This window comes from Lotus japonicus, chromosome 4 (genome assembly GCF_012489685.1).
Source record: "Lotus japonicus ecotype B-129 chromosome 4, LjGifu_v1.2".
In the NCBI taxonomy this organism is placed as follows: Eukaryota; Viridiplantae; Streptophyta; class Magnoliopsida; order Fabales; family Fabaceae; genus Lotus; species Lotus japonicus.
The window spans coordinates 54,001,201-54,016,633 of NC_080044.1; the positions used below are offsets into that span (position 1 = coordinate 54,001,201).

General features: G+C 35.2%; 1 protein-coding gene across 1 annotated transcript; it reads left to right on the forward strand.

Annotated features, from left to right (window-relative positions):
- Positions 1–10,618: 10,618 nt before the first annotated feature.
- On the forward strand, positions 10,619–15,107 carry LOC130712101 (histone deacetylase 6). Its single transcript, XM_057561940.1, has 6 exons — positions 10,619–11,281; positions 12,701–13,141; positions 13,235–13,377; positions 13,952–14,042; positions 14,123–14,244; positions 14,688–15,107. Exons 1-6 carry the CDS (start codon positions 10,727–10,729, stop codon positions 14,740–14,742), a joined length of 1,407 nt encoding a protein of 468 aa, XP_057417923.1. The 5' UTR covers positions 10,619–10,726; the 3' UTR covers positions 14,743–15,107.
- The last annotated feature ends 326 nt before the right edge of the window (positions 15,108–15,433 follow it).

A 15,433-nucleotide genomic window follows, 5' to 3' on the forward strand; every position in this document is an offset into this window, starting at 1 on the left:
GGAACCTTGATGCATAGGTGCTGAGTAATTCGTAGAATCACTAGTGTTGCTGCTGCTGCTAGAAGACAAACAGATAATGTTGCTATTTTTGGCTCCTGCTGTTGCTGAAATAACGAAAATGATGTTGTGGACCTGTTGATGTTGCTGTTACAAAAAAGTGATGTTGCTGCTGAGATGATTTTTACTGCTGTGGACCTGTTGTTGTTGCTGTTACGGAAAGTGATGTTGCTGTTGTTGTCAAATTAAAACTGCTGTTGCTGTTGCTGCTGAAATATGTTGTTGCTGCTGTTATAAAATAAATGTTGTTGCTGTCAAATTAAAATTGTTGTTGCTGTTGCTGCTGAAATATGCTGTTGCTGCTGTTATAAAACACATGCTGTTGCTGTCAAATTAAAATTGATGTTGCTGTTGCTGCTGAAATATGCTGTTGCTGCTGATATAAAGCAAATGATGTTGCTGTCAAATTAAAACTGCTGTTGCTTGTTGCTGCTGGTGCGAAAATGGAAGGTCTTTTACACATGCTGTTGCTGGTTTTGTTGATTAATAAGGTTGAGGTCGTAATGGATACTTGGGGATGAACCTGTTCGTGCTTGGGCTTCTAGTGGACGCCTTAGTTCTTGAGTATTTGTTTTAATGCATTCAGTTAAAGGATGTAATATCATTGAACTCAGGTACAGAATGGCTATCTCAAGGTTGTAGTACTCTTTTTCCTTGCTAGGCTTTTTTCCCATTGGGTTTTGCCTAGCAAGGTTTTAATGAGGCTCTATCTTGGGATTTCCTTTATGCCATTTTGTGGGATGGTGGTGGGTTTATTTTGTTCGGCCAACTTGTTCATAGGTCTTTCGAGTTTTCAGTTCAGGTTGTACTTGGTTCTCGCTTGGTTTGCTATTGGCTCAAGCGCTTCTATTAGTAATATCCATTTCGTTTTCAAAAAAAAAAAAAAACTACATAAACCAAAGTAACCAAGATTTTCCTTCTGTAACAAAAAAAAAACCAAGGTAACCAAGGCAAAGGTATGTCATAGACCAACGCAATGCTTATAAAAAATAGACCAACGCAATAACTCAAATTCCAAAATATAGTACCAAATATTCTAACAAATAAATGTCATAATTCCTATTTCTAGTAGCAACTCATTCATTCCACATTTTTTAGTTAAATTTTTTCTCCAATCAAATCACTCCCCCATTGTCTCAATTGTATTAATATGATCAAGATGTGTCAGGCTTTAATTTCTAAACCATTCCTCCTAGAAATGGCATCTCATAATATACTTGAGTCTGATTGAGTCTGATGCGGATCCTTCTCATCCAAGTAACACATATATAAACCTCATACATCTAGCACATACACCTAGGACACTGGTAAATATACCCCATTTTCGATTGTGATATCTTGGTTTATCTATCGATGGAACATCAACTTCAATGTGTGTTCTGTCTAGTGGTCCAAAGACAATTAACAATGAAGTCGTATATTAAACATAATAGGATAACACCACACCTTAAACAATTTCCATCTTTCATCTAAGCAATCTTCGAAGAGATGATTTGGTGTTGTAAAAAGTGACTCGTGCATTGTGCGATGCTATTCAACTTGTTATCTACTAACTATTTCTCCAGACAACTTAAATAGAAACATTATGACACAATTCTTTGACTGATGTGTCAATATGTGTAGAAACATAGCCACTTGTTCCTCGACATGGGCTAATCCACCATCTTTCAATTTACCTTTACTACGAATAAGGACACATAATAAATTAAAGGATCTAATCTACATGTGAAGTTGATAAATACATGTCACATCATCTCTGTTGATCAATCTTTGTAATATCTCTCCTGTAAAACCTTATACACTATTGGGTGTTGCCTAAGACAATTATTCTGACAAAACCATTGTGCATAACAACTGACTGCCTTCTAAAAAAACATTGCTTCTGTGATCAAGTATGTTAGCGCTCGATGTTGATTTTGATTCATATTTATCCCTGTTATCAAGACATCAATTATTCTTAACCTTCTAGAAAGAACAAGTATAAACATGGCATACGTAAACATGGGGACTCACGGTAACAACACGAGTCTTTTCATCATGTTTTGTCCCCACTCACTTGCTTCCCGAGAAAACTTTCCAGAAGATCACCCATCTCAATATTACTGCAAGGCAAGCACACTTAACCTTGAATTTTTTATGAGCTGGGCTCTCGAAAACATAGGGACTCACGGTAACAACACGATTCTATCCATCACGTTTTCTCCTCACTCACGTGCTTCCTGAGAAAAATTCTCAAAGAAGGTCACTCATCCCAATATTACTGCAAGGCAATCACACTTAACCTTGGATTTTTTATGAGCTGGACTCTCGAAAAGAAGATGCATCTTGTTGTTATGAGTAACACCAATCAAATCTTGTATGCTCTCCTCAACTGTATAGGCTATACATATACAGTCTCGAAACACCTCTTGTTCGGATGCAAGATCGGTTCATTCATCTGTCCCTCTGTCTAGAAGTCTTCCAGAAGTCGCTCCTTGTCTGTGCATCGCTGCACCGATAATCACTCCTCACCCTCAATGGTCGTGATGTTATTTGCGAGGATGAACACGATGGTCAATGGAGGCTGTTGTGGCATGAAGTTAGAGGAAGTCTCACGAAGGGGAGATGAGAACTAGGGTAAAGGATATTTTTTAATTAAACAAGTAGGATATGATAAGACAAAATGATAAGTTATCTCATCTAACTGGGCCAACAAACACTAGATTAAAACATAATATGTTAAGTATCATATTCTATCCTAACCACCAAACGAACCCTTAATTTTTCCGAATTAACATATCAAAAAATGAAAAATGAAGGATAAAGAAATTTGTGAATTTTCAAGGTCAATATCAATCTTATCGTGATTTTGTCAAATATTATAATTTTCTACTAAATTTGCATAAATATAGAAAATTGAAATTGTCTTGGTAATCAATTTATACATGGCATTGAGATGTTATTTCGACCGACTAAATCACAATAGTAACAATTAATTACATCTCAGTTATTGACTTGGTAGCATGAAGAAGATATTGCTCTCTTTTATAAATTGTCGGCCTACTGATTATAAAAATTACAGAAATAACAACATTTGGATCCATAAAAGGAATAATTTCATACTATTATGAAATTATAAAAAAGGTAGGACATTACAATATAAGGATGTTAGAAGAAATATATGTTTATCTTTGTATCCTAAGGTTGAGTTAGATATTTTTGACCGAGTTTAGCCTGACAAAACTTTTTCAAGTCATAAAGTAACACTATATTTCAACCAAAAAGAGTAAGGATGCTGATGGCATGAAACAACGATGACTTGAACAATGATAATTAGGAGGTTCGGGTTCATGAGGGGAAGGAGGAGTTCATGTAGAAGTGCTTTGCGGCATAACAAATAATTTGGATGAGTTGCATCCACATAACCAATTGTTCAAGAATTTGGTCCCGTATATGACTAGAAAACGTGAACAGAGGAAAAAAGTAGGCCGGCTGGTTGAGGTGGTTATAGATTTTCAACCTTTTCAAACGAGATTGCCAAAACGGTATTCTTGGATAGTTGAAATCGTTGGTGTTTGATGCTTATGATGGTATGACATATCGTAAAAAACATTTGATGATTTTCAACACCAAGATGATAGTCAATAGAGAAATAAATGTGGTGAAGTGCAAAATATTTTTGGCAACTTATACGAAGTCTATTATGACGTGATTAACGACACATCCTCCATAGTTGATTAACAATGTCTTAGTATTTTCTCGAAAATTCTTAGCCCAAATTTCGGCCAACCAAACCTGAAAGGTGATGCCAAGAAGCTCATTTTATATCAAGAAAAAAACGGGAGAAGAATAATATACGTCGCTCAATCTACGCGAGTCAAGTCCTCGATACATGTTAAAGTTTTCACGTCTAGCCATTCGTCCAACAGCTAATATGGGTCACAATTATAACTGTTGGACCACAAGGTCGTAGGTTACAATACATATAATCTCTGCATGTCTAAGAAGAAGATTGAAGAGCTTATCAAAGCTGGGAACCTTTAGAGATTTGCAACGCGAGAACAACACTCGAGCTGCAAATATGATTCTCATAATCATAAAAAAGAAATACTGAACCGAGTGACAAAATTCACACCAACAACCAATCTCATTATCCATTAAAAGTTCATACAATGTACCTTGTAAATATTAATAACAGTTTTTATTTTGAGAACAACTAGTGGTTTTTACCCGTGCGTTGCACGTCAAATTAACGCACAGTGAATTTTGCTTTATTTTTTTTATGGTACATTGGAAAGAAATTTATTATTTAAGTACGTAATAAATATGTATAACAAAATTGATATACTAAAATCAATATTTGCAATTTTTTTAGCCGTAAGAATTAAGAAACTAAAAAAATATAAGCACTAAAAAAAACCACAACAAATATCACACAATCTCCAAAATTTCACAAACTTTTATATAGTTTACACCTAACTACCTAAGACTATTTTAAAAATTATGAAAAATATACCTAAATTATATGAAAATTTATTTTTTATTAGATTTAAGAAAGTTTTTTTTTTTAATTTTTCCTTCCCGTAGAAGTTTTACCCCTGTAATTTGTATAAAATAAAATGAAAGTGAACTATATTTCTATGTAGTGCAAAATTAACGTAAAACTATATTATAAATTGATGAAATCTTATTAAAAAAAAAATTATATTAATTTTTATGTAGAATTACCTTCATGTAAAATATTTCTCCCAGTGCTCGTAGGATAGCTCAAGTGGTAGGAGTTGGAAGACATATGGGTTGGGTAAGGAAGGTCCATGGATCGATTCCTGGCGGGTGCAATTTATCTTTTCGATGTACAAAAAAAATTTATCCTAGTGAGAGCTTTTAATCTTGTAATTTAAATATAAATAATATAGGTTATATAAATATTATTGTTTTCTAATCGCGGCCAGACATTTCTATACACACACATATATATTCTCTTAAATTTTTAAAAAATAATAAATATAATATTAAAGTAATTTCTTGTAAATGATAGTTCTGTGTTATGATTTTTATTAACTTATTTTAATCTAATCATATTAATTTAGATATTTATAACTTCGATAATAATAATATATTATTGTTAAAAGTGAAATGAAAAAATTGAAAGTAGACTTTTAAATGCGTTGAGAAATGAGAATATATAAAAATAGTTTGAGGTGTTAGTGATATTGAGATGAAAGTGCAGATAACCTGCCAACTTCTACAGAAAAACTTGGAAAAATAAAAAAAAAAATAGGCATGTTAATTACTTTGGAAAAATCAAAACCTTTGGAAAAACACTTTTCATTACTTTCTTTTAAAACAATTCTTAATAAGATTTTTTGCTATAGAGAACAATAGGCGTATTAATTAGAGCAAGTGAGTGTTAAAATAATCATAACTGTAAAAGCATGTCTAATACACGAGGGTTATTGTTACATGGGAATCTCACAGAAATAGCAGGCAAATAAGCAGAACAGAGGTCTTTTTAGGCTATGATGTCTTCAAGCTTTATGCTCCTATCTTCCAAGTCCTGGAACTTGATATCCTTCATGAAATAACGCCAACATTAACTGTCTAAAGTGTGATAGTTGCAATAGTTGGATTCTGGTCTTTGTTCTTTATCATTTCGTAAACTACCTGCAATCATGTCATTTAAAAAGTTGATAAGTAAATTATTCAAGTATAGTCTTGCTTCATCATTGAAAACAAATATGTAAAATTAAAAAAGATGTGCATCTATCATAGTGAGCAGCACCTGTAAACCAAATGCTTCTTCCAAGGATAAAGCTTACCAAAAGGAAGATTGATATAGATTAAGAATCTAGAATTCACTCTATAAACACAAATAGTAAGAAAGCTAAAGAAGATGGAAAACAATTAATTGTTAGATATGGAAGGTTGTATTAATTATGCAAGGTTTTGGGCTGGATTTCCAGCTTCATTGTGCCCTGCTACTTAGAATTTATAAAACAATTACTTGTTAGTATTTTCAAAGAGAAGTTGATCCAAACATGCTATGACAGTATATCATCACATACTCTTGAAGCAATTATATAAATCATACATATGTCCAACCCACAATTGGGCAGATTGGGCAGGTACTTTCTACTTCAATGGTACTTGAAATAAGACATGAAGATAACACAACTTCATTAAACAAAATATCAGTTGCAATTTGTTAACTTTTCTTTAATCAAAATCATCTCATCCAATTTCCAGCCCACATTATACAACACTTTAAGAGTAATTTGTAACCATTGTTTGAGCTCAGCTTGTTCTGTGTCAAGCTTGCCTAGTATGTAGAAGCAATACCTGGTATTTCATTTGCTCAATTTGATCAATATTGCCTCCCATATGTGTTTGTGTATTGCCTTTTCAAATTTGCGCACTTGCTTAGGTTCAGTAACATATATTATATTATATATTGCATCAGTTTCCATAGTGAAACAAATACATAAATTGCTGCAAATTTTGTCTGCAATTTAAAAGGTGTTAAGATTTAATTCAATTTATTAAGACTGTGCCTAGATTGGGAGTCCAAAGAACATTAACATCAACCTTTGTTGTAAAACCAACATAGAGAAAAAACACTAGCAAATCAGAGTCATGCAAAAAAGATAAAAAAAAACTTACGCTATTAAGAGAGTAAAGAAAAATGAAAAAAAGATTATAACTATATCTAAAAGCAATCTAAAATTTTCCAGCATAAATGCTCTTCTAAGAACCATTCACACTAATTATACATCAACAATGAAATTAACAAAACATCCCTCTTTTCTCTCTCTGAAGTTTACCAAGCAAGCACCAGACCATGACTCATTGAGAAAAATACAATTTATTGACTGCATAAGATATTAAAGTTGTAAGTTGTCATGTAATAGACAGTGTGTATGCTACATATAGACATAAAAAGAAAAATTAGCTTGTGCAGAGAATAAAAATCTTGACAAAGCAATTAGAGAAATCAACCCAGGCACAGAGTAGAACAAATAAAAGTGAACATAGTATTTAATGAGAATAAAATAAAGGTGAACCTCCAATGGGGACAATGTTAATGTGAACCTTCTCCTTTACCCTGACTTCTTGAATTGCAGAACACAATCTGGCTTTATTCCACACAAACTTCCTTTCCAGTTTCTCATTCGGTCACCGATTATACCACTATGTTATGCTTGGATTCTCTGCTCCATTTCTAAGCATTGTTGAGCTTTTGTCTCGCCTGTGTATGTTCAGGTTGACTATATTAATAGATACTAAATTGTCCAAATTGTCATTTTCATTAAGATTACCACTGCAGCTCAAGCGTTAGCAATCTGTAACTCTATTTGGTCATGTCGAAGCTCTCCAAGAAAGACATTCATTCACACACTACAATATTCAGTTGATGATTGCTTGGACACTCAAATCTACTTAAATAGCATGAAGAGTACAATTTAAACATGATTGTTAGTGTGGATGTAAACTCTAACTCAAGGGAATAAACTGATGAATCAAGTCCAATTTTTTTTTATTAAGCTTCAAGCTTCATACAACCAACTTGAAAAGATAATTAATGAAGATTAAACATAAAGGAAATCTAATGTTTACAACTTACTTATGGCAGTTTCTGCGGCTGTATTTCCAGCTTCATTGTGACCTGCTTCAGAACAATGATAAAACAATTACTTGTTAGTATTCTTAAAGAGAAGTTGATCCAAACATGCTATGACAATGCCTCCTCACATAACATTTCTATTAACCGTTCAAGAACAGATTTTCGTTGTACTTTTGAATTTCTTTCATGGCCAGTATACTGAAATAAAACAATAGGAAAATTTCATGCTATATATAAATAGAAAAAACTATACTCTTAAACAATGATAAAAATCATACTCCAACCCACAATTGATTCATAACCCACACATAAAATGTCAGCCACAGTAAGCATCCTTGTGAGCATCAATCTATCCTCTTTTTCTCCAATAAATACATGCATACTATAAAAACATAAAAGAAAGAGTTGTGTTGTGCAGTCTACAAAACTTTAACTGAGTGAATACTAATTGAAAATTGGTTAATTGGAGAGGTTGGTTCTATCTATCTAATAATTGGAGTAACAAATTAACAATAATACATAAGATGATAATAAACCAGCACAGTTTACGGTAGTGTTACCTGAGAATTTGTGTAACTAACACTTTGTGAGAAAGAACCCTGATGAACAAGGTGTGGATTTCAGAACATAAGATGTCAGCATCATAAGTTATTTGATTCTATACACATTTGAGAAATACAATTCTTTTATTTAATTTAAAAATCCCGTGAGTGCATCAAAATTAAACTCATATTTTTCCACTAATGCAATCAAACATGATATGGGTGTGCGAATGAGCGTGTATCACCTGAGCATTAGGACTCGGTTGAACATCTTTCTTGGCAGATGAATCTCCACCCTTGGCTCCTGAACCCTTGGTATCACCATGAAACACCACAAAATGAAAAAACCATAACATAATATGCTTAGAAGCACATCAACGAATCGTAGCCAAACAGAAACAACTCCAAAACAGAGTACAATTAGCTATTCAAGCAATGGAAGAAAATAATTTGAAATTACCTCCATCTGCAACATTCCCAATCACTCCAAGGCAGCAAATCGAAGGGATGGGGATTGCAAGTCGATGGCAAAGATGTGGCAGAGGGATGAAGATTGCAAGTCGATGGCAAAGTGGTTCCGTGGAGAAATGAGACGATTCTGTGGGGGTGGTTCCGTTCGGTGGAGAGATGGGATGAGAATTGCATGGAGGAGATGGTGCACCTGGGGTAACGACGGAGGTCTAGGGGAGCACGATGGCGACGTGGTGGTCGAAGGTGGACATGGTGAGTCGACAGAGGAGGTTGAGAAATGGGTTTTTATGGTATGAAATGCGGCTAATGAACTGAGTCAAGAGACGATGTGTGTGTGAACCGGAAGTGGTGGAGCTGGGCGAGGTAGGAGAGGTCGTGGGATGAGAATTCCATGGAGGAGATGGTGGAGGTAGGCAGGTTTTTAAGAGGGTTTTTGCTGATGAGATGTATTATTGATTTAAATCACTTATCACAGATTTTGTTTTTGTTTAAAATAGCTTGTTTTCAAGGAAATTTAAAAGTTAAAATAAAAGAAGATATAAAATATTTACCCATTGAATATCTTTTTTGTTTTTTCCTTGACGTGAATCTCTTATAAATGGAACATGATCACGTTGGATTTTATTTATTTTAATATTTAACATAATGACTTTTTTTTGTAAAATTAAATATGTAACATAATCATGGTTGTTATCTAATGGATTGACACGTGAAATTTTTCACTTGAGAATTAACCAGGAGTTGACACGTAGAATATTTCTTCCAGATTGAACCAGGAGCTGTCACCTCATCAAATTAGTCTGATAGAAGTTCTTCTTTTCTAATATACTAGTGTTTGTTTCCCGTCCAAATATGTCTGTTGTATTTGATACATCTTTTTTTTTTGAACTCGTATTTGATACATCAATTAATCATGAACGTGATTATGCGAGTTCATTTTCAGTTATTATTTACTAAATTCTAAGTTATCTATGTTTTAATTTTTTTTAAAAGTTGTTCCCAATATGTGCTCTCATTTTTCCTCATTAATTCCCCCTTAATTGTCTTTTTTCCCCAATTTCATTCCTCTCTCTTTTCTCTCATCAGACATTTTAAATTTCCAGTTTTCTTATATCTTTTTTTTCTTTCCCCATTAATTGTCCTTCTCTCCCCCTCCTCCCCCTCAAATTCGCTGCTCTCTCTCCTCTCATCCATTCTTTTAAATTCCTCTCTCCCCATTTTTTTTCTAGAATAATTTCTTATTTCTGAAATGATTTTTAAAACCTTTCATTTTCTTAAATATTTGGAAACCAATCAAATCAATTATAGTAATATTTCCCGTATCCATCAAATAATAACTGCTTTAATTCTCCAAAATAATTAACATATTTATAACCTATTTAAATCAAGATTGATGAAATAAATTTAGTAAGGAGTAATCTAGGCAAATGTTAGATAATTAAGACAAATCTTTTAAAATTCGGTTTCAAGATTTGTTTTGGAATCATGGAACATGTGTCAACAGAAGAGAAGCTATCTAATTTTTTTTCTAATATATATTGATATATAGGGGAGGAGAAGAGATGACTGATGCAGTATCTTAGATAATTATGGAAAATCTTTTAAAATTTTAATGAATTATAATCTCAGTACTACATATTTTATTTTTATATTATAGATCATGAGAAAGAATAAAAAGGAGAAATCAGGAGATTCCTGTAAATATGCAGTAAAGTAAGCTTGAGACTTTTCCTAATAAATTAATCTGGTGCTGCCATCTCACTAAATCAGTCTTAGAAAGTTCTTTTTTTTTTAATATATATTGATTGATTGATTGATTGATATTGATATTGATATTGATGATGATGATTGAATTAAAGCCACTTAAATCCCCCAAACTAGATTATCCATTCTTTAATCCAACTAAGATGTTATAAATCTATAACGAAAACTGGCCCAATAGTTGAACTATATAAAACCCCCCAATTCTGACGCAGGGTTTTGTTTGCGCATTCGATCTCTCAAATTCTCGGGCGCTTTGTGTTGTTGTTGCAGAGTGAGAGTGAGCAAGAGCGAAATGGTTATGGAGGAGGAGAGAAAGATAGAGGAAGGTGCTTCCCTTCCATCGGGACCAGACGCGAAGAAGAAGAGAGTCACCTACTTCTACGAACCATCGATCGGCGATTACTACTACGGCCAAGGCCACCCGATGAAACCCCACCGGATGCGTATGGCCCACAATCTCATCGTCCATTACTCCCTCCACCGCCGCATGGAGATCAATCGCCCCTTCCCCGCCGGCCCTGACGACATCCGCCGCTTCCACTCCGACGACTACGTCGAGTTTCTTGCCTCTGTCACCCCTGAGACTCTCTCGGAGCCAATCTTCGCCCGCCAGCTTAAGCGCTTCAACGTTGGTGAGGATTGTCCTATTTTTGATGGTCTTTTCAATTACTGCCAGGCCTCCGCCGGTGGCTCCCTCGGCGCCGCCGTCAAGCTCAACCGCGGTGAGGCTGACATTGCTATCAATTGGGCTGGGGGCATGCATCATGCTAAGAAGTGTGAAGCTTCTGGCTTCTGTTATGTCAATGACATTGTGCTTGGTATCCTCGAGCTTCTCAAAGTTCATAGGGTAATCCTCTTTTTCACAGCGATTTTGTTTACTTTTCTGCTTGTGATGCATAGTTTATTGCCTTGTGGATTATAGACCTAGGCTCTGTTTTTTTAAATTTATGTTGTTGAATTGTAGTTTGCAAACCAGGGTTTAACCCTAATTGAATTTCTTCCCATTTATACTCCCAGCCACCCAAAATCATGTTCAATCTGGAATGAATTTGCCAAACATGTTAATGCTGTTGTAAAAATTGCCAGATATATACTTTGGGACCCCTTGGCAAGGAATTAAGCTTGGCACAAGAGAAAGAAAAGGCATCTTCACAAGCCCCAGTTTCTGGGGTGTCTTGTGTTCCTAGCCGGGCACCCATGATACTTCATTGACCTAGGGATTAAGTTCTCTACCACAGCTGTACCACCACACCAGTATTGTCAAATAGCCGACATAGCGGCGCTTTAGGGTAGTGCTCTGCCATTATCCGCTATTGTCCACTCAGAGGGCTTTCCATAGCGGATTTTTGGCTTTCTGCTATTTTCTGCGATATGTGATCAACAACATTTTACCACTCCAATACTATTATCAGGTGGTTTTGGTGGCGGATGTTTGTTCGTCCCCATCTTCTTCTTTGCTAACTTTGTCACCCTGGCTGCTACACGAGCCTTCATGTGCTTCGAACATAATTCTTGGCATGAGGAACCATCCACAATGACACCATCGTACGGGAGTGGCAGCCTTAGTGAGAGATGGAGCGGTAGGTTCCCATAGTAGTTAGTAGTTTAGTCAGTGGAAGCACACATGGAAAGGAGGAGAGGACAAATCAGAGACTGAATTTCAAATTGACTCTGATTGGCGTAGTGGGTGAGGTCCATATTTCTCCAATCAGCTTCGAGCCCTAACTGGTGACCTCGGCTTTATCCGGATTCCGGTGTGTCTTTTGCACCTTCAGTATATGGAAAACTGATGATAACTTACCTTCTCCTTGAGGACAAGGTGAATGTTCAGGGGCAGATTAATAGTTTAGTTAGTTTATTGACAGAGATAGGTAGAGTATAGGGGAGGGAGTATTATTAATAATAGAAAGTTGAGGAGGATTATCATCTTTGGGATAATTGTAATTGACAATTAGGGAGTGGTGTTGCGGAATTACTCAGCAAACCAAATCATAGTTTCAATTGATATTCTTGAATAACATCAGTTCTGTTCTTCTGCATTGGCTGGTTCCTCTCAACATAATCCTTGCCACATCTTTTTTGGCTCAAGTCCTTTAACAGTGCACATTTGTCCTTTTCAATTTTTCATAGTTCTGTGTGAAAATCAAATTTATGTTTCTGCTTACTATTACTTGTATTGTGAGTTCTTCTTTTGTTCTGCATGTCATGTGTTTTCTTCCTTTCATATATTTATTGTTCTCACTATCTGTTCTATATGACTTGGCAGCGTGTGCTGTACATTGACATAGATGTTCACCATGGTGATGGTGTGGAAGAGGCCTTCTACACAACTGATAGAGTGATGACAGTATCTTTCCATAAGTTTGGGGACTTTTTCCCCGGCACTGGACACATCAAGGACATTGGAGTGGGCTCAGGAAAGCATTATGCTCTCAATGTCCCATTAAATGATGGAATGGATGATGAAAATTTCCGTGTTCTGTTTCAAGCTGTCATTCAAAAAGTCATGGAGGTTTATCAGCCCGAAGCGGTTGTTCTTCAATGTGGAGCTGATTCCTTGTCTGGTGATAGGTTGGGTTGCTTCAACTTGTCTGTGAAAGGTCATGCAGATTGCCTTCGTTTCGTTAAATCTTTCAATGTTCCTCTAATGATTGTTGGTGGCGGAGGATATACGATTCGGAATGTGGCTCGTTGTTGGTGTTATGAGGTCTCTTTCTTTCTGTTCTTGGGCAGGACTAAATGTGATTTGGTATTAGTTTTAACGTTTCTTATTTGATCACATACTGTTTACTTGTTTTAGACTGCAGTAGCAGTAGGAGTGGAGCCTGATAACAAGCTGCCTTACAATGAATACTATGAGTATTTTGGCCCAGATTATACTCTCCATGTTGATCCAAGCAACATGGAGAACCTAAACACACCCAAGGATTTGGAAAGAATAAGGTGCTTTTACTATTAATTTCTTTTTGTTTGGATTAGAATTGTTTATTCTGATCTCCTTATTTATTTATTTATTTATTATAATTATGGTATAAATTAACAGTCATAAGTAGCTACGAATGTAATTATTGAAATGGATTGTATTTTGTTGCTTACTCAAATGCATTATGTTGCAGCCAAGTCTCATCAGTCATCCCTTCTGTGATCGATGATATTTTCAGAATACTATGAATAATTGCATAAACAATCTATAGTTTATATCTGGCATTGTTGTTTCATGTTGATTGTGAGGACATTGTATTGTCTGAGATAATCCTTCTTTGTGGGCGAAGGGGGGAGTTTGCTATTTAATGTACTTAAAATACAGATAGTCCTTTAGATGGAAAGGAAGGTCTCTGGTACTGAATGCTGTTCTGTTCTGTCCAACATGGAGCTTCATATGTATGGTCTTATTTTTTAATTGAGGGATTTTATGTTCATTCTCATATCATGTGTCACTTTTGCGGCTGAATATAACTGCTACATTTCCCTTGGAGCCAGCACTGGCTAAATGGATTCTTTTTTACTTTATTTCTAGGAACACTTTACTAGAACAGATTTCCCGACTTCCCCATGCTCCCAGTGCACCTTTTCAGACAACACCATCAACCACAGAAGTGCCAGAGGAGGTAGGTACTTAGTGACAGTCGCAGTTATTGTCTTCCTGTTTTTCTCTTGTTTTTGTTTGATTTATTAAGTATGGATTCAGGAGGAAGAGGGCATGGATAGAAGACCACAGTGTCGCAAGTGGAATGGTGAAGAGTATGATTCTGATTTTGATGAAGATGAAAAGGATGACCTCAAGCACTCAAAATTAACTGACCATATGAGGTAATGGTTATATATTGTTTGGAATCTGAATAAAAAATCCATTTAGTTTATTAGTCCCTTTATTCAGTAGGTGAATTGTAGGTTTGTCACCCAATAGTGGTTAGTTGCAGTGGATATTTATCAAGGTTTTGAATCATGAACTTATCACTTTGAGGAGGGTTTTACTTACCTGTCTACCACTCTCTACTTGAAGATTAGTGAGAGTTGGTTATCTTTGTTAGAATATCTGGTCTAAGGTCCACAAAGATGTGGTTTGTAACTTGTTCATGAGATTGTGACCACTGTGATTCTATCTATCCTGATAAGTGAGAAGTACTCTAGAGTCAGTTTGAGTAGTTTTATCTTGAGTTCTTGACAGTGCAGCAGTCTTGGCCGTTTAATGAATTTAATAATCATCTGGCTCCTATTGTGAAAGCTAAAAATTATGTTGTGTTTTGTTGCAGGGATGTTTCAAATGACATGGAAGAAGAGAAGCCAGTAGTGCATCCACCATCTTGATGTTGATGGAACAATGCCAGTTCCTGCACAAGATGTTTGTACTTTGTATTATGCTATTTAAACATGAACTATTACGTTTATGAGGGTGGTAATTATCGAGTTAAAAGATATTAAACAATTCTCGAGAACGCGAATATAATGTCACTGATCACCGACGCAGGTGTAACATAGAGAAACATGGTTTTGGGCCCAAATTGCCCCCAAGGTTTTTCAAACGCTCCAGAATTTAGTTTCTGGAAAATTATAATTTTCATTATACTTCTGAAACTTAGTAATCTGCTGCAAGCTATGAAAGCTACTTGTAATTTTTGGGAAGGTTCCCTTTTATAGAGAGAAAGACTGGGACTTGCAGTTTTTGCCCATCACCTCTGTTATATTGTTATCAAGGATAGAATGAAGTGCCTCCAAAGTTTTCTGCTAATTTATCACAAGACAGCAGGGAAAGTTTCTTCCTGAATCTTTAGTTTCATTGTTATCTAATCGAATTATCAAGATTAAAATATTAAGTCATTTGACTTTTAAAATGACCATAACATGAGTATTGAATAACTATTAATCTTGACATTTATGATTTTAGATTTAGTAACAATCATAATTTATTCATACTATTCAACGATTATGATTTATTCAGCTGAAAATATTTTTACCTTAATCATATCCTTTTTTGAGGATTGATGAATCCAATGAATTT

Bases quoted from the DNA above. Each gene is read 5' to 3' on its own strand.
- LOC130712101 (XM_057561940.1), top strand. From the start codon at position 10,727: ATGGTTATGGAGGAGGAGAGAAAGATAGAGGAAGGTGCTTCCCTTCCA. The intron at 13,142-13,234 runs GTCTCTTTCTTT...TACTTGTTTTAG, and splicing joins CTCGTTGTTGGTGTTATGAG to ACTGCAGTAGCAGTAGGAGT. The intron at 14,043-14,122 runs GTAGGTACTTAG...GTATGGATTCAG, and splicing joins CCACAGAAGTGCCAGAGGAG to GAGGAAGAGGGCATGGATAG.